The 25,058-nt window shown below is 38.2% G+C and overlaps 3 protein-coding genes across 3 annotated transcripts in view; all 3 read left to right on the top strand.

Annotated features, from left to right (window-relative positions):
* The window catches only part of rph3aa (rabphilin 3A homolog (mouse), a), a 41,394-nt gene extending 33,837 nt beyond the window's left edge, over positions 1-7,557 (top strand). Inside the window, exons 12-16 of the mRNA XM_067574769.1 lie at positions 1,659-1,712; positions 2,981-3,132; positions 4,162-4,243; positions 4,357-4,453; positions 6,481-7,557. Of these exons, the coding sequence (XP_067430870.1) occupies positions 1,659-1,712; positions 2,981-3,132; positions 4,162-4,243; positions 4,357-4,453; positions 6,481-6,614 (519 nt within the window). The 3' untranslated portion in view covers positions 6,615-7,557. The remainder of the gene's footprint in view (positions 1-1,658; positions 1,713-2,980; positions 3,133-4,161; positions 4,244-4,356; positions 4,454-6,480) is intronic.
* A 3,855-nt stretch (positions 7,558-11,412) lies between these two features.
* On the top strand, positions 11,413-20,252 carry pla2g3 (phospholipase A2 group III). Its single transcript, XM_067574880.1, has 7 exons — positions 11,413-12,017; positions 13,470-13,602; positions 13,701-13,835; positions 15,016-15,380; positions 15,759-15,888; positions 16,371-16,481; positions 18,161-20,252. The coding sequence occupies exons 1-7, from the start codon at positions 11,492-11,494 to the stop codon at positions 18,408-18,410; spliced, it is 1,650 nt and encodes a 549-aa protein (XP_067430981.1). The 5' UTR covers positions 11,413-11,491; the 3' UTR covers positions 18,411-20,252.
* A 2,900-nt stretch (positions 20,253-23,152) lies between these two features.
* ttc28 (tetratricopeptide repeat domain 28) overlaps positions 23,153-25,058 on the top strand; it is a 163,934-nt gene continuing 162,028 nt past the window's right edge. Inside the window, exon 1 of the mRNA XM_067573860.1 lies at positions 23,153-23,561. Coding sequence (XP_067429961.1) covers positions 23,487-23,561 — 75 coding nt within the window. The 5' untranslated portion in view covers positions 23,153-23,486. The remainder of the gene's footprint in view (positions 23,562-25,058) is intronic.

Here is a 25,058-nt window from a genome sequence, read left to right as displayed (position 1 = left end):
AGAACTAAGTGAAAGTGTCAGAAGTCAACTTGTTATTCTAAGCAAATACGAGCTTTCTCAGCATCAAATCATGACTAGACTAAAGGTTTCTAAGGGGGGGCGGCGGTGCACGGAGCTCTAAAACGCTTTGCAGAAAGTGGATTCGTTTCCAAAACACAATCAGGCAGACCAAAAAGCGACAACACCATCAGAAGATCAATACATGAAGCTTAGTTCCCTGAGAGATAGAAGAGCAACCTAGTCACAGATAAAGAATTTGCTAAATAAAGAACGAAAGACTCAAATCAGCAAAAGTACTGTCAAAAGAAAGTTTTGTTGTAGTGTCTCAGAGGACAAGTAGCAGTTTCTAAACCACTTCTCAGGAGGGGAAACAAGGCTAAGAAATAACAGCATTTCACAGTGGATGACTGGGAAAAAAAGTCCTATTTACTGATGAATCCAAGTTTGAGATGTATGGCAGAAACAGAAGGGTGTAAGTAAGGAGACGAACAGGAGAGAGAATGAAACTGCAGTGAATCAAACCCACAGTGAAACACGGTGGTGGGAATATTCTGCTTACTCTGGAGTTGGACATCCTTCTGGCTGTTCCAAAGTCGAGGCTTAAATCGAAAGGTGACCGTGCTTTTTCCATCAGGGCCCCTCGACTTTGGAACGACCTGCCTGAGGAGATAAGGCTCCGCAGAATCAGTGACTTCTTTTAAATCCCTTCTTAAAACCCATTTTTACAGACTTGCTTTTATGTAATGTTGTCTTTAGATCATCTTTCTATTGAACTTTTTTTTAAACTTTTCATCTTTCTTTTAAACTTTTTATCATCTCTTTATTGTCTTTCTTTGCCTTTGGCCGCCATCTTTTTAAGGTCAGATCTGTTATTGTTTTCTGTTTCATGTCTTTGCTTTGCATTGTACTGCTTTTTGCTTTGTCTGTCAAAGCACCTTGTAAACTTTGTTTTTAAAAGGTGCTATATAAATAAAGTTATTATTATTATCTGCACTGAATTGACTCCGCTATGACTGAGGAGAAGTACGACTCCAGTCTTCAGAGATGTGCTGGACCCTCTGGTTTGCATCTTTGTGGAGAAGGATTCAGCAGGATAATGACTCCAAACACACCTCAAAGCTTTGCAAGAACTACTTGAAGACCAAATAAGACGTGAAGTCCTCCATAGTCACCTGACCTCAACCTATTGAACATTTACGAGGACATTTGAAGACTGAGAGAGAAGAAGCTATTTGGAACATTGTCATGCTGGGATAACGTGGGTCATCAAGTTTTGCACAAACTTTGGAGTCCATGCCAGCTCAAGTGCATGTTGTCATTAAAGCAAAAGGGGGACAGATACTAAGATATTCTGAAATTCATGGACATTTTTCAAAGATTCAGCTTTTCACTCAAATTGTTAAGCTGATGTTATCATTTGTAATTAGTATTACATTTAAAACAAATGCAAAATATAAGTATCTTGACTAGTGGTCTCAGACTTTTGGCCCAACACTATGGTTCAACCTACAGTGACTGATTGTTTGGCCACTTGGTGGCAACAGAAACAAGTTGTGAACATATCATCACCTTTTAAGTTGATATGTTGAACTTATTTCCATATCCAGCAGTTACTGATTTATCAACATTATCATATATCTTGTTTTCTGTCTTTGCAGGTGAAGAAGGCTGTAGGAGGTCCGGCCCGTGGCATGGCTCTGTATGAGGATGATGTAAGACCTTCAGATACTGTAGATCTCATGTTTTCTGCTGTATACATGGCAATTCAGAGATGTAAACTTAGCATGAATATAATAAAAAAAATGTAGAATTGTAAAGGTAGAGCAACAAATCACAACTTGTAAGGCTGGTGCTATTATATATTTTCCTTATTGTGAACAAATCTCATGAAAAGACCAAAACCAACAATTAATTAATCTACTAACAAGTTTTTTTTTTGTTTGTGCATCCAAAGCCTGATAGATCTTATTCCTCTGAGTCACAGAGCTACAATCCGATACTGACCTTATTAAGTGGATCCGATGTCAGCCAGACGTGATCGATCCACATTAAATTTCTCTATCAATGTCATTATAAAGCTCACTGTTTCCGCTATCAGTTACATTCATTCAGTCATGGTGTACTGCCGGCTGAGTATTTAGCACCACAGCAGTCCTCATGTTACATAAAAATGATTAAAATGCCACATTTTGAGTTATACAGATATTAAGTTTAGGAAAAAGGAAAAAGAGATCACCAGTATCGGATCGGTACTGATTAGGAAAGAAAAAGTCAGATTGGTGCATCTCTACATAGACATCCATTGTTGTCCAAAAACTATTAAAAACATATTAATGAGCCACATCGCTGCACTGAGTGACATGTTCCTTCACCACCATGAACACACACACTGTCCTGCTGCCACAAATACTCACTAGAACACCAAATTCATCCGCTGCTTAAAATAGACCCCAACAAAAGTACTTTTTTATTCCTGTTTGAGTAACGTTTGCTAAAAACTACAAAACCCAGCTGTTTTAGAGAATAACTGAGCCTTTTAAAGTAAATGAAACCGTATATTTGTGAGCCACGTTTAAAGATTTATGCATTCAGTAGGAGTAAATGCAAAAGTTTAAAGTGAATGGAGATAATCCTGTTGCATAATATGCTTGTAGATAATTTTGCACTTAAGCAAGTACATTATCCTCCATTAGTAGATATTATGATAATCACAGTTTAATGCCTCCAGATATGTGCGCAGGGCAAAGGAGCATTAAGATCAGTGAAATGAAATATTGTTACTTTGTGTGCATGTGTGGTATGTCTTTTAATGCTTTTCTTAACTAACATTTTGCGCATTTTTGTTTTTATTCCCACTTTTTTGTGTGTGTTGCGTGTTCTTATTCTGTTGGTTTGATGCTTTGTACTAAATGTTATCCTTGTGAAGCGCTTGTGTTGAAAAGCGCTACAGAAATAAACCTTCGCTTACTTGTGTGTGCAGCTGAACGAAGGTGAGGATTCAGAGGAGAGGGGTCGTATCCTGGTTTCGCTGATGTACAGCAGTCAGCAGGGTCGTCTGATAGTGGGCGTGGTCCGCTGTGCTCATCTGGCCGCCATGGACTCCAACGGATACTCTGACCCATTTGTCAAAGTGTATGTACTGTACTCGCCAGATTATGGCTAAAGGAATAGTTTGAATATGCTTATTTGCTTTCTTGCAGAGAGTTAGATGAGAAGATCTTGTGGGGGACAGAAACTAAGTACATTTACTCAAATACTGTACTTACAATTTTGACGTACTTGTACTTTACTCAAGTGTTTCCATTTGATGCTACTTTATACTTCCACTCCACTACATTTCAGAAGGAAATATTATACTTTCTACTCCACTGTAAATTTACTTCACAGCTTCTGCTACTACTAAAGCTACTTTACAGATCCATAGTATATCAACAGTATAAGTTTTAATAACCTTAACCATGTTAAAAAGCTGCAGTGAGTCAGTATTAATGTTCCAATTATGACCTGTATATTTATATGGTAAAAATGACCCTCTAAATGGGGACATTTTGCATAATGAGTACTTTTACTTTTGATACTTTAAGTACATTTTGCTGCTAATACTTACAGTATGTACTTTCACTCAAGTAAGATTCTGAATGCAGGACTTTTACCTGTAATGGAGTTTGTTTGTTTTTTCATTGTGGTGTTGCTAATTTTACTTAAAGAACCAGTGTGTCAGATTTAGGAGGTTCTATTGGCAGAAATGGAATATAACATTCATAAGTATTCATAAGTATGTTTTAATTAGTGTATAATCACCTGAAAATAAGAATTGTTGTGTTTTCGGTACCTTAGAATGAGTCCTCTTCTCAGCCCAGAATGGACAAACCAAACACTTGGAAGGGGAGGGGACGGGTATTCAGTTTGTTGCAATCTGCAACCTCACCACTAGATGCCACTAAACCCTTCACACTGGTCCTTTAAATAAAAGATCTGAGTACGTCTTTCACCACTGAGAAGATTGATAAGACTCTCTCAAGATTGGTATCAATCTTGTCATCTACTTCCGAGTAAGAAAGCAAATAAACATATTTCCCAAAATGTCAAACTACTCCTTTAAATATTCAGACATTCCTGAGGTGCAGTTATTTTATCCTTCTTTGCTCTTCTGTGGTGTAGATGTCTGAAGCCAGATATGGGAAAGAAAGGAAAAAACAAGACACAGATAAAAAAGAAGACCCTCAATCCAGAGTTTAATGAGGTCGGTCTGTTTCTATTTCTGTTCGCACACACTTCGTCATCCTGTGCTCACCCAGATCTTAGTCATGGATTTCACAATAAACTCTGTTTTCGTGTGTCATCATTGTATTTCAGGAGTTCAGTTATGAAATAAAACACGCAGAACTGGCCAAGAAAACTCTCGACATCTCTGTCTGGGACTATGACATGGGAAAATCCAATGATTTCATTGGTAAGTTAACCAATGCTCACCTGCAATTGCATTTCTCCATCCATACATCCATCCATCATCCATCCATCCAACCATCCATCCATCCATCCAACCATCATCCATCCATCCTTCTATACATCCATCCATTCTTCAATCCATCCATCATCCATCCATCCATCCTGCCATATATCCATCCATCCATCCATCCATCCATCCTGCCATATATCCATCCATCCATCCATCCATCCATCCATCATCCATCCATCCAACCATCCATCCATCCATCCAACCATCCATCCATCCATCCATCCATCCAACCATCATCCATCCTTCAATCCATCCATCCATCCATACATCCTTCAATCCATCCATCCATCCATCCATCCATCATTCATCCATCCATCCATCCATCCAACCATCATCCATCCTTCAATCCATCCATCCATCCATCCTTCACTCCATCCATCCAAACATCCATCCATCCATCCATCCATCCATCCAATTTATCCTTTTTTAGCCATGCTAGCAGCATGTCTTTAGAGATGGAAATGTCTGTCAGTCAGTCGATACACCATGTTGGTCCAGACTGAAATATCTCAACAACCTGGTAAGAGACACTTCAGCCTTGGTGACATTATTTTTAGGATCGCTTGTACTCATTCTGACTCTTTTTTGTTGTAAAATGTAAAGATTTTCCTTTTAAATGAGACCAGTGTTATGACTGTAATCAAAAGGGTTGAAGAACAGTACCCTTCTTATTTTGGGCAAATTTTTTTTTCGGGGTTATGCACAAAAATGAGATGCCTGGTAAGAGATTAACAGATTACCACAGACATTCATGGTCCCCAGATGATGGATCCTGTAAACTTTGGTGATCCCCTGACCGTTCTTATAGAGCCAACATGGTATTGAATTTATTGGTTCATAGTGAAATATCTCAACAACTATTGGATGGATTGCCATATAATTCGGTCCACACATTCATATTCCCATCATCCCGTTACAACACACATTCATATTCCCATCATCCCATTACAACACACATATATATTCCCATCATCCAATTACAACACACATATATATTCCCATCATCCAATTACAACACATCCTGGGGGGATTTGAATATGTTGTAATAATTTCATTCATCATCATTAAGTCATTATTTGAATTTGTCTAATAATTTGGTTTACAACCAAATACCTGCTAAACTAATGACATTCCCATCAGCTTCAGCTGTACTTCGTGTTTAGGACTGATTAGCACATGTTAGCATGCTAACATGCTAAACTAAGATGGTGAACATGGTTGTTGTTGGGCCCCTGTTGACGACCACTGCACATACTAGTACTCTACAGCTGAAATTATTAAATGATTGATTGATTAGTCCAATGACAGAAAATTAATTGTCAACAATTTTTATAATTGATTCATCATTTAAGTACTCAAATGTGAATATTTGCTAGTTTTCCATGACAGTCAGCCAGACTAAACAAGTCATCTGAATATGTTTCACTATTTTCTGACATGTTATACACTGAACAATCAATCAATTAAATTAAAGAAAATAACTGTCAGACCTATTGATAATGAAAATAATAGTTGGTTGCAGCCTTACAGTACTCCTATGATGGAATAATATGACTTGTTCCTCAGTTTTCTGTGTGCAGTTTGATAAAACACAACTTTACAACAAATGAGCTCAATATAAACTAAAACTCTTTGAACTAGATTTTGACACAGAGTCCGTCTTCAAGACCAGGACCACAAGATGAAGGATGTCAGAGTTCATATTGTATTTCAGTGGTGCAGTTTTCTGATTGATTAATCAAATTATATAGACCCATATTACACGAAGCAAACCTGAAGATTCCTGAGTTGTTCCCGGTTTTTAATCCAGCCTTTCAAACATCAGCATGTTAGCATTATAATTGTAAACTAGTTAGTATATTAGCTGTGATAATTACATCCTCACAGAGCTGCTAGCATGGCTGTGGCCTTTTGTTTAGTCTTGTTTACATATTAACGCTTACTTTTCTCTCTGCCTTCAGGAGGATGTCAGCTCGGCATCCAGGCTAAAGGAGAGAGTCTGAAGCACTGGTACGAATGCCTCAAGAACAAAGACAAGAAGATTGAGCGCTGGCATGTTCTGCTAAACGACAACACCGTCCAGTTTGAAGATTAAAACATCTTCCCCTCGTCTATGTATTTTCTTTCTCTCTCTCTGTCTCTCCCTGTAGAATATTGTCTTCCAGTGAGCACGGGTGGACAGATATTATTATCCTCTTGCTTTATGTGGTGCAATGTGCAAGCTGCATTCACAATAGTTTTCAACTGACCAACATGGATGTTGAGACTCTTTGTAAAGAGGAGTGACCACTAAGCAAAACCAGGACGCTGTCACTGTCATCATATCATAATCTGTATCATATAATAAATTAACCTTATCTGACAGGCGGTAATGATTGAGTAGAGTAATTATCATACTTTATGGAGAAGATAAGCCGTTGTTATCATCATCATCACTACATTATGTTGTAATGAAGTGCACCTCCGTGTTCAGACCCAACCGAGGGAATTCCCGGTTTTCCGTCTCTGACCTGTTACCCCTGCCTTGAATCTGTGCTCTGGTGATATGAGATCACATCCTGCGTTATTAGCTGATCTACCGTATGTGACCTCGTTGTTGGAGTGCTTGCATCAAAACATTCACTTTGCTTGTGTTATTGTGCATAATTATCATGCATATGTTAATGAATAAACGGGGGAAGATTACAGATGTTTTGTAGCTTAAATAATATGAACTCTTGGCTGCAGGTGACACGTCGGTCTCGCCATCACCGCCTTCTCCTCCTGTGCATGCGTGAGCTCTCTTGTCTGCCTTCTGGAGAAATGTAAAACCCCTAAAAATGCTTCTGCATGAAACTCTATTAATAAGAACAAATGAAAGTATGCAAAGTATTCCAGAAAGACTTGTGAAACTGAGGAAATTCTAACGCCAGGTTATCAGATCTGCACTCATGTTTCCGGCTACATGATCAACATTGTGCTCTCTGTGTTCTTATTGATGCATGTCTTAACTCAAGGTGCATACACGTGACTAATAAATAAAGACATCATGGAACTTCTTTTGCTCCTTTCCTTGCTTAATATACGTTGTGACATGGCAGAAAACTTTGTCTGAATCAGGCGAGGTTTGAACCAATCAGCTCAGACAGACACGCAGCGGAGAATTTTGTGAACTTTGACTTCTCTTGATAATACTTGTCTTCTGTCCAAGTGGGTAAAAGTTTATGGACTTGTTACACTCTCACAAGTCTTTCCTGTGATATAAACTGACACATAATCTACCTTTCTGTGCAGCAGCAGAGAGATCCTATTTTAAGATAAATCTAAAGACAGAAACCCAAACATTTACATTTGACAAGCTGACCGATCAATACGTGATCTGACCTGCACACGAGGCCAACATATAGAGGGACACACAACCAAATAACCAATGTGTAGAATTCTGCAATATGTAGTAGTTTAGACTCATATTTGCACCTCATTTAGTTATATAATAGGCAAGAAATATAATTAATCATTTACTGACTTTACTGTCAGCATGAAGTTTATGTAAAATATTAAAATAGTAGTAAAAATAGTGCCTTATTTTGACCATCAAAGTAAAAAATTTAAAAAATGAAAATCTAGTAACTGGTTGTTAAGTGTTGTGACACTCAGGAAGCAAGTGGGCGTCTTGATAAATGTGAGGGGTCATCATTTGTCAAATCTGTCTTAAAACAACAATCAGGAGCCAAAATGAATGTAGAAACATGTTTTTCTTTCACCCCTTAAACATAAGTAGTGTCTAGTTGGGACTTCTTGTCACCTTTCATATGTCCACGAGTGATTCGCATTTTCACCAAAGAGACATTTCCCCTCTAAACTTCTCACATGGATTCTTTCAACGTTACAGTCTTTTTAGTGCCAAAGTCCCTCTTTTTGTTACTATACTTCCACCTGCAGTTCAACAGGGAAACACTAGCTGAGGAAACACAAAGGGGGAATTTGATGCTAAAAAGACTGTAAATGTGTCAGATATCCACTTGATATGACTAACTCAGACTGCTGAAGCCTCGTATAAGCTTCACATCAACTTTTAAATGACTGTGTGGACACACTGTGGATTTTGGCCTCCATCACTTACACTGAAAGCACATTTGAAGGATCTTTTATTATCCAGTATGAACAGGAGGAATGATTACAGCGAGGAAAACCTCTTTCACTGTTCATATGGACACCTGACTGTTGTTTTAAGACACACTTGAAAAAAGAAATTGATTGATTGTCTTGTTAAATTATTTCACTTCTTCAGATATCTAAAAATCCTTCAAATGAAACAGTCCGAGCAGGGAAATTTGCTCCTTGGTTGAACTGCATGTGGACAACAACTCATGACCACACTAAGACTAGTAGACAGTGTTTCATTTTAAGCAGTCATGACATAAAGAAGTTGGGAACAAAGGACAAAATCTTCACAGCGTCAGCTACCTGTATTTATATGATGTCTCCATGCCGCTCCACAGTAGTCGTATTTAGTCGTAAGAGAACTTTTGAAATGTCACAAGAAAGAAAAACAGAGAAAATGCATTAGGTGCGTTTCCATCAGCTGGTTTGGAGCAAACAAACAAGGCTAAACAAACCGTAGTTTCATTAGAAGAGAATGTTTATTTCTTGTAAAGTTTGTCATTCAGCCTTCAGAGGGTCGCTAGATGGAGCTGACGGCTCGGGAGAGTCTGGACAGGACTCTAAAATAATAAAGTGACTGGGTAGCGAGTAGAGACCAGTATATATATAAAAAGCGAGTTCCAGCTGAGAGCAGGATGTTCATTGTTTCTTCTCCAGCCACGTTATTACAGTATTTGTTGGTAAAAAGCAAGTGTATTAATGTCCTTAGTGGAGAAACATCTCTCTGAAGAAACATGACCATAACATTACTTTACTATCATAAATATATTTTTTCCCTTTTATAGTTTACATCACAAAAACAGTTTGCATAATCTTTTAAAAATATACTGTATATTAGGGACTGTATGAATTATTGGGATGGTGAGGAGGGTTGAATTGTTTTTGTTGTTAGAAAAACATCCATTTACTTTTTTTTTTTATTTTTTACATTTTGTCATTTGGCAGATTCTTTTATCCAAAGCAACTAACCAGTGAGGCAAAATCAAGTGTTAGAGGACAGTGACTCAGCAGTGGGACAAACTCTTCCTGACCAGGTCAAAGTGCAATGTGAAAGAGCGCTAGACAGAAGTTGCTCTTCTTCTTTTTAAAAAAAATTATTATTAAAATAAGAATAACAGGAAGTAGAGGAGTGCATAAGAAATACTATAAACAACAAGAAAGTAGTGCAACAATCAACAAAGATTAAAGAGTTGAGTTTTCACGTGTTTCCTGAACGCACCAGGAGAGTCTGCAGACTGTATGGAGCTGGCAGCTCATTCAACCATCACACAACCACAAACGACAAAACCCACAACATCTCAAAAAAATACTCGTTTATCAAGATATTAACATCTGTATCTTATGTGATGGTAAACTTGGACTGTCAGAGAAAATAAGCATCTTTTAAAGACGTCGAGCTTTAGGAAACAGTGACGGACGTTATAGACAAACAGTGTGTAGAATTTAGTGGCATCTAGTGAAACAGACTCTATATTATTCACAATATTCATAAGTATGTTTTAATTTGTGTATAGTCACCTGAAAATAAGAATCATTGTGTTTTTGTTACCTTAGAATGAACTCTTTATATCTACAAAGGGAGTAGGTCCTCCTACACGGAGTCCGCCATGTTTCTACAGTAGCCCAGAATGGACAAACCAAACACTGGATCTAGAGAGGGTCTTTCACGTTTTCCGCGAGTTTCACCAACATCGTAGGTTCAAAGGTTGCATGAGAAGACTTTTTGTTTTACACATCTTCTCTTTAACGTATTGACAGTTATACTTTATGCAGTTTCTGTTTATCTTTAGTTTTAATCCCCAAAAACCCCATTTAGTGTATCCTTGAGGTCTAGAGCTGAATGTTTTGAACATTTTGAAACCTTTATTTTTTATATCCATGTTTGCTTGCAACAAGTTCTCCAAATTAGATGAATATCTATTTGGTCCAACTTCCCCACAACAATACATCCACCCTCCAAAAAAACATGTCGCAATAATATTTGTATATCAGTTTATATCAGTTTATATTGTACAGAAGTCCTCTGCAAGCGGGACAAAGTGCAGCTTTATCAAATCAATCAGTCAAACTTCATGGCACCTTTCATACAGCTTTACTGGAATTCAAAGTGCTTTACAGATGACTGACAAGCTCATAATAAGACAGAACAAACCCAATTTGAGATGAATGCACACAGACAAGATAATCAATAAAATAGATTAAAATGATATTTAAAAAAAGAACTAGATAAAACATAAAGAACAATGACAAATCACATAAAATATTCTAATCAAAAGCCTAAAGAGTTTAATGATATCAACGCTTTCAGCTGCATGAACCACGGTGCATGTGCAAGTGGTCTTTTTGATCAATCAATCAATATAGATTGATTAATTTGTCACATTTAATTGAAGTGTGTATTTAGCTTGTATGTATTGGGGGCTATGAAATGACAGAAAGTGGCAACATCAGTCACTTATCGATATATAAGTCACATTTGCAGATTGATAAACCTATTTGTGTCTGTGTGGTTGTGTGTGTTAATCAATATGTCATGGTCACTGCCACTGTGTGTGTGTGTGTGTGTGTGTGTGTGTGTGAGTCACAGATAGAGGGAGTGATGTTTGACTACACTGACAGGTCACATGATTCAGACTGATCTGGATGTTGCTTTTATTGTAAACACCCCCCGCGTGCCTCCTCCCCCCCTCCTCCTCTCTCATTTAAAAACCAACCTGGAGTCTGTTAATCTGTCATTAAGTCCTCAGTGACTGAAGCAATAATTAGTTTTACATCTAACAGCCTCTCAGCTTCTTTCATTCAGCCGCTCTGCTCCGTCGACGCGCCACCATGACGCGCATCGCTCCTCTTCTCGCTGTCATTTTAACATCATCACTCCTGAGCCGCACCGCTGCACAAACCTCGATCCTCTGCGCTTGGACTAAAGTTACATCAAACCAAGAAGCGCACTACACTTTTCTCCGGCAGGCCGCTTCATCCCTGCGCCTCTATCACAGCGTCTGGTCCGGGGAGCGCACGCATCTGCTCGGCTGCTCCTGGAGCGACGACGCAGCGTTGATCCAGAACTATTTGTCTCTGTGCCAGGAGCGCACGCAGGAGTTTTCAGATCATCCAGATGATGAACGTTTCTATTTGGACTCGGTGTTTTTTGAGGCAGAGGATGTGTGCGTCTCTCTGGATTCTCTGGAGCTCACGGAGCGCGCGGGGAAGAGGGAGGTGAGGAGCGTCGGGGGTCGTCAAGATCGACATGAAAGGTCAGAGGTCAAGAGCCATCAGCGTGTGAAGCGCGGTTTCATTGTGCCGGGGACTCTCTGGTGCGGATCTGGCAACAAGGCGCCATCATATGCAGATTTGGGTATGTCGGTGATTTATCTCACTATAATTTATGAACTTGAAGATCAGTTTTCCTTGAAGAAAGGAAAAAAAGGATGCTGATTTGTCTCTGTCTTTTCTTAAAATTTTTGCCTGTATACTTTCACCTCATCAGAAATAAAAACAAACACTCATAACCTGTGATTAGGAGTCAGGAGCCTGATAACTCATTTTAAATGTGCCAAAAATAATCATGCAAAGGCTGTAAATAATGTCATATTATGAAAGTAATTTCACATAATGTTCATATCATATAAACAAAAAGTCATATGACAGTAAACACTAAGGTGCATTTGATGACCTATGAATATTGCACTTCCATTAAAAAAAACTGATTTTTTAAAGATTGGTCATAATTCCAGATGACATTTTCCCTCTATATGGGTCAAGCTCAAAATCACCGGATCCTACATTTCCCATAATGCATCACACTAGCCTCATTAGACCTTGCCTGCAGGGTAAATGCCCTCATCTGTCAAACTCTACTACCCCAGTTTGTAAAGTGCACTTCCTGTTAAAAATCACACATTTTTACAGCTGATATTTACATTTTTTGTTGGCCCTGTTCACCTCTGACCTCAGTTATATTTGTGTATATGTGTATTATTTGTTTGGATATACGTGTGTGTTTTACAGATAGTGCGTGTGTATTGTATATGTGTATCTGTATACTGTATATAAGTAGCCTGTGTGTGTGTGTGTTGTGGTATTTGTCGGGGTGGATCAGATTTGTTTTGGCCAACAAAAAGCATTATATATATTACTTGTCTCATTTATATAAAAGAAATTAAAATCACAACTCTGTCTCAAAGGGTTTTACAGAATGCAACATCCTTTATGATAACAGAGCAACAGAAGACAGATGCCTCTTTCAGGACTGACAGATGTGCAGTAAATTTACATACAGAGTAGACAAATATCATTAATAAAGTTTCCCCCTTTGCTCTGTGCATCTGATGACAAGTAAGAACTTAAAGGGGCATTCACTGGTGCACTTCCATGAAGTTGGAGGACTTGCAAGTCACAGATTTGAAAAAAAAAGGTCAAAGGTGATCACATCATCTACGTGCATGAGAACATATTAATTCAAGGCCCCCCCCCCCTCTCCTTAAAACATCGATCCATAGTGGTCCAAAACTCAACAGGGAACCTTTAAACCTGCATTAATCGATTCTTTTTTGTCCACTTGTCCTCAGCAGAAACAAGTAGTGAACACAACACTGACATATCGGCACCTTTTAAGTTGATATGTTGAACTTTTTGGCAAACGGTTGCTTATTTCCACATCCAGCCGTTACCAAGCAACATTATCATTCATTGATAATGTTGCTCCAGATCAAACTGGAATGAGTCTGACGTCAGTTTGAGATAATAATCCTGTAATTCATCCCTCCTCTGACTTATTCCTTTTCCTCTCTCGTTTAATCTCTTGCAGGAGTTTTTTCAGACACAGACAGCTGCTGCCGTGAACACGACCAGTGCAAAGACACCATCCTGTCCTTCGACTCCAAGTTCGGCGTCTTCAACAGCAACATCTTCACCATGTCGCACTGTGACTGTGACAACAAGTAGGGACTTATTCATGAACTATCCAATAAATATTAACAGATTTATTATATGTGTGATTCCTTTTCTAACTGTTGAACCACGATGTTACATGTTAAAGGTTTCGCAATTGTCTAAAGGAGGCGAACGACAGGATATCTGACGTAGTGGGATATACCTTCTTTAACCTGCTGAAGATGCACTGCTTCGAGTTTTCCCACGAACTCCAGTGTGTACAGAGAAACTGGTTTGGAATGTGAGTAAAGGTTATCTAATAAGACTGTTGTGGATGTAGTTTTGTCATTTGAGTACAAATCAATAAAGAAAATTGTGAATTTACCAGTGATTTAGTGGATTCACTGGAAGTACAAACAATCATATTTTCTCATTGAATTCTTGTGGTATAAAGTCATGCAGATAGTTTTGCTTTATTTTAGCAATGTAAATGGCTTTTTAAAAAATTTTTGTTCTTACTTTTAAATCTTTCTTGTGAAATACAGCATATTTTCATGACTTCAGGGCTCAAAAAATCCATCAAATGAAACAGTCTGAGAAGCAAAAAATCATCTTTTGTTGAACCGCTGACACCTCGTGCCTGCACTGAGGTCATAATCTGCGATGAAGGGGTCACACTGTTTCATTTTATGAGGTCACAAGCCAAAAAGGTTGTGAACCTTTGCTGTGACACCATCAGCAACTATTGGATGGATTGCCATGAAATTTGGTTCAGATATTCATGCCTCCCCCTCAGGATTGTGACCCCTTTACTTCTCATGTGGCGGCATCATACGGACAGAATTTGTCCAATACTTTAATTTATGCCCAAATATCTGCAAAACTGACATTCCCATCAGCCTCAAATTTCCTTTGACTTCCAATATAGAAGAAGTTAGAAGCTATTTAGGGTAACTTGGGTGAACAAACCCTTTAAAAGTTTTGAAAACATGAACTCTGTTGAATTAATTGATTAATATGTACAAGTAATATGCAAATTAAGATGTTAAAGGGATACTTTTTGGGAAATATGCATATTCACTTTCTTATAGCCAGCAGGCGATTAGCTTAGCTTAGCTTAGCTTAGCATGAAGACTGGAAGCAGAGGTAAACAGCTAGCTAGCCTAGCTCAGTCCAAAGGTAAAATCCACTTACCAACACCTCTGAAACTCACTAATTAACATGTTATATCTTGTTTGTTTCATCTGTACAAAAACACAAGTGTAAAAACAAGAATTTGCGGTTTTATGTGCGGGAATGTCCATTTCTTTTTGCCACCTTTGGGCAGAGCCAGGCTAGCTGTTTTCAGTCTTTATGCTAAGCTAAGCTAACCAGCTGCTTGCTCTAGCTTCATAGTGAAAGGACACATATATTCTTCTCTGACTCTCAGCAAGAAAGTGATGAAGCTTGTTAAACATTTCAACCTCTGTCACTTCTTACAGGTGTAAAGAGACTCAAATGGCTCTATATGCTGTGGTGCATCCACCCACGCTCTACGAGTACGCCACTCCAACAGAGGCCAGCATGAACAGCACAAGCTCCATCATCAACACTACCACACCTGCAGGAAGCCTGCAGAACAGCACGTCTGATCCACACCTCTTCTCCATCGCTGCCGCAGCATCCACCGTCCCCACACCTTCAACCAGCTCCCCGTCTACCTCCATCGCTCCTGTTACCAACGTTACCGCCTCCACAGACAATCACACATCAGAGGCACCTACAGGATCAACACCTGAGCGCAGAGATGATCTGGGGAACACTTTACCCACCAAAACCCAAACTCTGCCTGAGCAGAATATCACAGGTATTTGATTAGAGCTGCAACAATTAGTCAATTGACAGATTACTAGTCGCCAACTATTTGGATAGTTGATTGTTTTGAGTCATTTTTAATAAAAAATGTCCAAATTCTCTGGTTCCAGCTTCTTAAATGTGAAAATTTTCTGGTTTATTTAGTCTGCTTTGATAGTAAACTGAATATATTTGGCTTGTGGACTGTTGATTGGGACAAAACAACACATTTTAAGTTTGATCATAAACATTTTTTGCCATTTTTTGCCATTTTATAAACCCAATCTAGAAAATAATCAACAGATTAGTTGTCTCCCTCAAGTCTCCCTCATATCAGATGGATTTTTCTACAGGAATATTACTAAAAAGACGTTTTGCTTCCCCACTGCAGACAACCGGCTGTCATGTGGTATCTATAAGGATCTTGACGAGTGCAGGAACAAAATCCTTCCCCGGCAGGAGAGATACGGCCTCCACAACTCTGAGCCCAGGACACTGTACCACTGCAACTGTACAACCAGGTAAATCCACAAATTTCATTCTGCATTTTGATCGCTTAAAACTTCATTATCAGAGACACTTGATCAAGATGCGTTTTAATGACGTCAGGTATTGATTACACAATCTTATTTAACCCCCGGAGTAAATATTTACAGTGCTATTTGCAGACCATATACAGACAGTGTGATAATGGTGCATTCACCTTAAAATACGTGCATATCAGGTAAAAAAAAAGAGGCAGACACGGTGTGGTGTTTCATAACACACAACTAGGCCATAAGCAGTAGACACACACACACAGATTCAGAGTGACACCGTTACATAAGGTGAAGGAGTTCTGTGAATCTGCACAGAAGTCATTTCACGTCCTTGGATGTTATCATAATCTCACGTCTGCACACATGCTCTCTATCTGCTTCTCTTCTCGATTTGGCTCAACATCTGCATTTGTGTTTTTTTTGGCATGGTTGCCAGTCTCTAACATGTTTGTCTGTCCATCTAGATTCTTTCAGACTTTGGCTGAACAGAGACAACTGACCGAAGTACAAACTCTTCTGCTGGGACACATCTCTCAGTCCTGCTTCCTGCGTCAGGACTGCACAGCAGGCAACATGTTAGTATACAAACACAGACATAGATGCTTTCACAGGGTCTGGCATGGTCAGTAATGTTTTGCACACATGTGTGTCCCTCGGCTTTACGGAGCTTTATAGTGAGTTTCAGCTCATTGTTTATCTGTCCGGCTGTAACTTTACTGTTTTGGTTCACTCTCAGTGCTCTCATAGTGTCGTTTTGGGCCGCAGCAGGCAGCTGTTTACAGAGAAAAAGCTGTAAAAAGCCACTGTACACTACCTGCTCAGCACCAAACGTCAAACAGACACAGTTAGCTGTAGACTAGCTGGTGAACATAGTGGAGCATTTAGCAGCTAAAGAGCCAGATATTTCCCTCAGGAGTTGGTAGAGAGTAAAAACAGAGCCAAAAGAGAGTGAATATTGGACTTATATTCACCAGGTGGACAGAAACACGACTCCAAATGAATGATGATGTTGCTCCATAACTGCTGGATGTGGAAATAAGCAACAACAAGAAATAAATAAGTCAGGGGTCCGTATGAACAGTGAAAGAGGTTTTCCTCGCTGTAATCATTCCTCCTGTTCATACTGGATATTAAAAGATCCTTCAAATGTGCTTTCAGTGTAGGTGATGGAGGCTTAAATCCACAGTGTGTCCACACAGTCATTTAAAAGTAGATGATGAAGCTTATATGAGTCTTCATCAGTCTGAGTTAGTCATATCAATAGGCGATCTGACACATTTACAGTCTTTTTAGCATCAAATTCCCTCTTTGTGTTTCCTCAGACAGTGTTTCCCTGTTGAGCTGCAGGTGGAAGTATAGTAACAAAAAGAGGGACTTTGGCACTAAAAAGACTGTAACGTTGAAAGATACTTACTTGATTTGACTCATTTGCTAATTAGCTTCAGATAAAGTTTTAAATACATTTTTGCACAGAAGGAGGACTGTGGATTTTGTCCCCCATCACTTAGATTGTAAGTGCATTATGAAGGGATCTTCTAATGGTCAGTATGAACAGGAGGAATGATTACAGCAAGAAAAACATGTTTCACTGTTCATTTGGGCTCCTGACTGTTGTTTTAAGACACACTTGAAAAATGTTGAACTCGTCCTTTACATGTAAATATGACATCATTAGATTATTAATACTGAAGCATCCGTGTATAAGCAGCATGTTTCTCTAATCTCTGTTTTTTTTTTATATTATCTTGGATAATTTTACCTCTTTGGGTCTCAAACAGTCATTTAAATGAATCCATGTGAGAAGTTTAGAGAGGAAATGTCTCCTTGGTGAAAATGCGAATCACTTGTAGACATATGAAATGTGACAAGAAGCCCCAACTAGACACTAATGTTTAAGAGGCTACATGCCAAAAAGGTTGGAACCAGGTTTAATCTTTAACAGTTATGTTGTATTTTATAAGCTTATTATGTGTTTTTTGTGTAAAATCTTTACCTTAAAAGTGACCAGTAACTGTAGTTGTCAGATAAGTGTAGTGATATTCAGTTATATAAATAAAATTTACTTGACTTGACTTGAAAAAGAGCATCATTTCCCTTTGAAATATAGTAGAATAAAAGTATGAAGAGACATAAAATGGGAATAACAAGCACCACATTGTTTAGTAAATATACTTTGTTAATTTTCATTGCTGTTTACTGTTTTAATTGCTGTACAGCATCACATAATGACCTCTGCCTCTTCTTTGCTCTGCAGCTGTACAGCAGTCTTGGTGAAAGCAGAGCTCCCTCAGCTGGACCAGAGTAGCGGTGCAGACGTGGAGGAGCAGCTCCATCTACAGGCAGTGAGACTGAAGGTCAGGAGACCAAACACAAGGAGAGCTAAAAGAAAAGACCGAGCTGTCAGACTACACAAACTGTGTCTCAGGATGGTGCGGCCCAAACTGAAGAAGAACAGAAAACAAGCTGCTCTTCAGCCAGCCGTAGGAGGAACGAGGCTCATCTGAATGTGTTCAATATGAAATAGATAAATAAGACATCATGAAATACATTATCAAAAATACATATTATAAACTTGAACTTGTGAATCAACCCAATACATTTTTAAAATTCAGCTCATCTTGTTTCTAGTCTAATTCTAACAGGTTTAGGATGTTAAAAAGACAAAAGCTGAAATTTTAGAAAAAGGACATAAATAAATTAAAATGTGAAAAGATTCAGACTGAAATAACATTTTATAATAATGAGCTGAGTTTAAAAGTTTGATGGATTATTTCCCAACTTCATATTTATATGATGTGTTTTTATCTGCATTTATTAACATGGTTATTCATTTTATAATGTCTTTAATTATTTAATATTGAACTCTTCGGGTCTCCGTTACACATTGTAGTATTATGTATTTATATTGTCTACATCAGGCATGTAGTTGAACTCAGTAGGTGTCAGTGTCTATGTTTTTTTCAAGGGAGATAAAGTAAGAAAACCTACAAACCATTTTCACAGCAGACATTTTGAAATATTAGGAACAGCACAGGTGTAACTAATAATATTAAACTAATAACATAAATAACGACGGCATTTCACTCAGGTCTTAAAGAGACAGGAGCTAAACGGCCTGTTTCCAACAGATGCTGAACTGAAGAGGCTGCATAAAGGACCAGTATGAGATAAATCAGGAGTTTTTAACTGTAAATCATGCCAAATTATTCCAGTAGAGCCCAAGAATATAAATATAGATGTGTAAATGTGCACGATACATCCCCTTTAAGCTATGAAGTGCCTATGTACAGCCTCATAGATGCATAAAGCACGGCTGTAGATTCTTGTTCTGCTGAGAGTCAAAATGTCTGCCATGAAAAAGGTCTATTGAGTTTGATATCGGTGGTCGTTTTCCCTGAGATGATGATAAGAAGGTGATAGTTTACCCACCTTTCTATGCACCGCTACAACACTTATCTCCACTGTCACTGTTTGAGGTTTGTTGTATATATATTTGGATTGTACTGAATGAGCTGTAGACTGATGCAAATCATGTTAGTACAGCAATGAAAAAGTACACACGAGAAAACATTTATTTGTAAATATCTGTACATAAGAAACACATGATGAAATATTTGGTTTATGATGTGAGAAGTAAATGAATGACTGATTACATGTGAAGGAATAGTTGTATGTTCATTGGCCTTCTTACTGAGAATAAGATGAGATGACTGATAGCACTCTCAGTTTGGTAAATAAGCATGAGCTAGTAGCTGGGTAGCTTAGCTTAGCATACATACTGGAATAGGGGGAAACAGCTGGCTTGACTCTGTCTGAAGGTAACAAAATCCAGCTGCAGTACCAGCACATTTAAAGCTGAATAATTACAACACAGAAGCTCCAGAAGTAGGAAAACTTCATTAAAAATACTGTTGACATTTGTAAATATGCTAATAACTAAAAATCCAGCCTTGAAACAGTCTTTCACAACAACATGTGGTTCACTTCATACGTTTAGATAAGGATGGGAGTTTTTCGGATAAAAATCTATAAAAAAAAGATCTAATATTGTTTACTCAGTGTTTATGTTTTTAGTGGCCTTTAACGAACATCATTTCCCATAAGTCCTAGATGTTTGCAGGCTAAATGTTAAAGCTTGAGAGAGAAACAGCACAGATTACAACTACAGAGGTGAAAAATGACTTTAGAAGACTTTAGAAGCATTGGGGAGTTTTATGGATATGGACAAAACCAAGTTACGGTGCATAGACTGTAAAAAAATAAATTGGACGTAGCCACTGAGCCTCAAGTTTGCCATTTTGACCATCGCCATCTTGGATTTTTGGAGCCAGAAATGATGAGAAGTGATCATATTTGGGCGAGAAGGGTGGCGCTAACCCTAACGCTAGCTGCTAGCTTGGTTAGCACAGTGTGTTTACAGACGTATGGTTAACTGTGATAATGCTAATGCTAATTTTCACTGGTGAAAAACTGGCTTAAAATCATTAAAACTCAATGTACTCACTGGACAAACTGAACATCTGACTCTTTAGAAGGTCTTTTATCACAACCAAACACTGAACAAGACTTTCTAGGCAACAGTTACCTTTCATGAACTGAAAACACTGAAATAGCAATGGCTATGGTTACGCCTATACTCTGTATATCTGGGGTTACGCCATGGCTATGTTACCAAACCAACGTTGTTGCCATGGTAGTGACTTGTCAATCACAACGTAGCCATGCCCTACAGCATACACTGCTTTATCGTCAAATTTAAATTAAATGGGACCATAATTTACAAAATTAACATCATGCTGTTTTGAAGAAGACTTGAAACTAGCGATTGAGACCATAAACTCATTAGGAAACAGTTTACTGAAGTAATAAATCAAGTGAGAAGTAGAGTCATATTCTCATAGACTTCCATATAATCGGACTTCTTTTCAGAGCCAGTAGAGTCGCCCCCTGATGGCCCTTAGAGAGAATTCAGGTTTAAAGCACTTCTGCATTGGCTTCATTTTTCAGACCCAGAACTACCCGCTTGTTACAATGATGTAAGTAGCTGCACTGCCATGCTTGTAGTTCTTTTGTAGTTTTGTAGTTCTTTCTGTGCACACAACAAAAATGTTGTTTAACTTTGTTAAAATAACAAAGGTTTAAATTTCTGATAGCAGCTGCTGTAGTGGAGCTGCTTAATGTTTTTCAGAAAGACCGATAAAGTGAGAGATTGCATTGAGTTGCAGAAGCTAGCGGAGGCTAACCGGATGCTTTCTATATCTCATTTGTCAAATTCATACAAAAAACTGAAATGTGAAAACGATTTTCAGGGGGATTTAAGTCTATTTCTGGGCCGGGGGCAGTGACTCGCTGCAGTTAGTTCTGTCCTCACCAGACTCACATTTAACCCCTCATAAAACCAGATATTATCGCGTTATTTTCACTTTGGTTTTTGTACAGATTAAACATATTGTTTATTTTCAGGGGGAGAGCTTCATATTTATCGTACAGAAATGGTATCAATCTTCTAATTTAAGTGAATATTTAAAATGTCAAACTATATTCCTCTAAAATTAGTTTTTTTGCTTCCTTCCATTAAAGCTTGTGCAAATACATGAGTTTAATTATTTATTGTTTTGTTGTTTTGCTAACCTAATAAAAGTTTCAAATCATGATAAATCTGTGACAGTTTATTTATTCCACAACACACATACATTTATTCTATTTATTGTTTTATTAACAGCTTTATTGAAGTATACAGCATGTTTGCAGCACTTTGTGTATATATCTGCTGTCTACAAACACAGGGGGACTAAAGGTTGTAATAAAGAAGAAATAGTTAAATTAATATCTTGTAAAGATTACAGTGGTTATAAGTTTTAACAGCTTTCTGTTTGTACATTCAGATGTATTGTTTGATATGGACAGTCAGCTCTGATAATTTAGGGGTTCTTTTGCATAAGATTTCTGATTTATGAATATAAATTTTGGTCACAATAGCAGGTAAATAAATTAAATAGAACCGCGAGCAGAGATTTCTTTCATATTCATTGAATCCAAACAATATATTTTTCCAAAGTCATAAAAAGCGATGATGTATTCAGCAATAAATCGTGACAATTTACTCCACAGTTGTTGTGTATGTTGGCCACAAAAGACTAAAAATAAATGTAGCAGCATTTCTCGAAACTCCCCACAAAAGGTTCAACTTACATCAACGTCTTTCTTGAGTTTCTGTAAATGATGATTAATGGGATAAAACCTGCGAAGCATTTTAAAAGACATCTCTTTCTTAGTAAAAAAAAACAAAAAACTGTCTCTGTAAATATCTCTAACAGATGTGGACCAATATGACAAAACAGAGGGTGTCCTTATGGAAGTCATCCTCTCCTCCGTCCCATGAGGCTTCCATCAGAGATGTTCTTAATTTTAGTAAATTAGAAAAGATTACATGTGTGGTTGTGGGTTCACAATTAAATTCTTCCAAATATGGCAGCCCGTCTTTGACCTTATAGAGACACAGCAGCTCCAGAGTGAATCTGGCTGTTGGTTGTTTTTAATTTACTATTTTTAATCTAATAACTAAACGTGATTATGAAGACTGAAGAAGACTGTGTCTTTGGGGGGTGGGGGGTGTTATTATAATACTTTTTAAAAATATGTATACTTCTCTTTGTAACTACCATTTTTTTTGCCATACATATAAAGTTTATACGCCATTATTATTATTATCATTATTATTTTTTGTATGTATGTTTAAAAAACATGTGGGAACAATCTGTGAAACTACTGTTTACAATGTGGAAAAACAATAAAAAAGAGTTTTTTGGGGGGGGAAAAGAGAAAATGTTGAAGGATTGCCTTATTTTTTATTATTCTCAGTCTGCCATGAAAAACGAGTTTTCCCGACAGCTGTTTCAGTTGCATCCAACAGTATAAGACCAGAAGTTCTCAAACTTTTTCTCACCAAGGACCCCTAAACTCACCCAAATTAGACCCCCATCTGATAAGATTTTAGCTTTTAGATGTTTTATTACAGAAAGTGTATGAAACTCATGAGCAAAACAGTCACACAAGCTGTCATTGTTACTTACAGATGGAATTATAGTGAAAATAGTTAATCCTCTTTTTCCTGAGGACCCCTAGAACCCCTTCAATGACCCCTGAGTGTCCCCGCACCCCACTTTGAGAACCTCTGGTATAGGGCTGATTGCCATTTCCTTTGAACAGCATCTCTATGATTGCGTACAGAAGCCTGCTGTAATGAATATCTGTCAGGTAACTCAACTCCTCTCTGATGTCATGAGGAGTAATTGAAACCTCGCTGAAGGCTGCAGCCGTGGAGCCGACCGGATCCCCGCCTCTCACCGGACAGAAAGTCCGCTATGGGGAGAGGATCGGCTCTGGGAACATGGCGCACTTACCCGGGATTAACTTTCCCCAGGAAAAACTTTGGAGGATCGCTACATAGCACGTAAATCCTCCACACCTTCAGTTTTATCGATCAGTATCGATCAGCGGACAGCTTTTAACGGTGCCGGTGCTCGTATTGCGGTGGATGTGGTGAGTGTTTTCCTGTCCTGCCTCTCTGTCGCTGTGGGATGAAAGTTTTGGAGCTGCAGTCGCCGGATTTAGCAGAGAGCAGGATGGAAAAGCAAAGAACGAGGAAAGAAAAGGTAAGGCCAATGGAAACAGGGGCGAAATGTTTCATTTAGCGGCTCCAGAGTCGCTGTTTTTTCAGTAGAAGTGTCGGTGTGTAAACCGCAGGAGGCTGAGAAAAGAAAAAAGAAGAAGAAGAAGAAAAAAAAAGAGAAAAGGTCGTTTGCACTTTATTACAGACTGTGTGACAGCTTACAGACATAACAGGCTGCTCACATCCTGAAGCATTTCTTTACTGACTTCACACACATCTGATTTCTGCATTACAACTTTTCCACTTTACACCGTTAAAAGTTTATTAACCCTTTACGTAAACCAGTGGATGTCAGCTGGTTAGGGCTCAGAGGAGAGGGGTTTTGACTGTGAATTACAGGAAAACACAATTAAAAACAGAGAGAAACTTCATGTAGGTGCCGTTTTATAGTTTCTTTACGCTTTTCAGCTTTTCAGAAGAGCCTCAGTGATCCAATAAATCCAAACACCATCATCGTTAAATAAGAGTTAGCCTTAAAAAAAGGAAAGGTTGGTGTACTTGTATAACAACTAGGCAAGTCTAAATGCTTTACATAAGACATAAAAAGGCATTAAGATACAAAAAAGACACACAAGGTGATAAAATTACACATGAAAATATAATAAAAAAGTGAAATAAAACAGACAATACATTTAATTTAAAGGTACAATATGTAAGATTCAGAAATTCCTTCTTATTAATGACACCGGTGGCTGCTGCTCGCACTCGTGCGCGTGCTCAACATGACTGTATATAAATATATAAAAGTGAAGCTGAAACATCTCGTTTGTTGGTTGCAGTATAGGTCATAAGTCCCGCCCCCTCCTTGTTAGCGGAGTACACGTCAAATACATTTTTGCAAAAGATGCTTTCTGTCATTTTAAGTCGTTCTCATCATGTTGATGTTTGTCCAAGTGCTCATTTTTCTGATAAGTTTGTTTTTAATTAGTTATTTGACAATATATAAAAAAGGGGGTGTGACGTAGCGATTGACAGCTGTGACTCTACTGCGCAGAAGATGGCCGCTCCTGGAAAGGAGATATTTTGGCTTCACTCTTGCATAGCGGCAGGAAGTGGAGACGCGTCGTCCATATTTATATAAAGTCAATGGTTGCAACTTGTTGGTGCTGTAGGTGGACGGGAGAGAGGCGAGACACTCTGGGGCGCACGTTAACGTCACATCCTTTGGATTTTGGAGTCGTTTACATAGAAATCGTTCTACAGGCGACCAAAAAAGTCGGGGAAGGTCTTATTTTATTAGTTCATTTTTGAATGTTTTAAACTAAAATTCTTACATAATTCTTACATATTGCACCTTTAAATTTAAAACGTTATAGCCTCAATTTAATAGGAATGTGAGTAAGACCATACAAGAGAGAAGTATGTAGCAGAAGGTGCAAAATAAAAACACAGATAAACATAAAAACATAAAACATACAACGACATAAAGACATAAAATCATACTTTATACTTCATCTGAGCAGATCTCAAGTTTTCATAG

Source organism: Thunnus thynnus, chromosome 19, assembly GCF_963924715.1.
Source record: "Thunnus thynnus chromosome 19, fThuThy2.1, whole genome shotgun sequence".
Taxonomy (NCBI): domain Eukaryota; kingdom Metazoa; phylum Chordata; class Actinopteri; order Scombriformes; family Scombridae; genus Thunnus; species Thunnus thynnus.
Note: the sequence above shows the minus strand (reverse complement) of the source record. Positions and strands in the feature narration are given on the sequence as shown.

Coding starts and splice junctions, on each gene's coding strand:
- pla2g3 (XM_067574880.1), top strand. CDS start 11,492: ATGACGCGCATCGCTCCTCTTCTCGCTGTCATTTTAACATCATCACTC. Junction 12,018..13,469: donor GCCATCATATGCAGATTTGG/GTATGTCGGTGA, acceptor AATCTCTTGCAG/GAGTTTTTTCAGACACAGAC. Junction 13,603..13,700: donor CACTGTGACTGTGACAACAA/GTAGGGACTTAT, acceptor TACATGTTAAAG/GTTTCGCAATTGTCTAAAGG.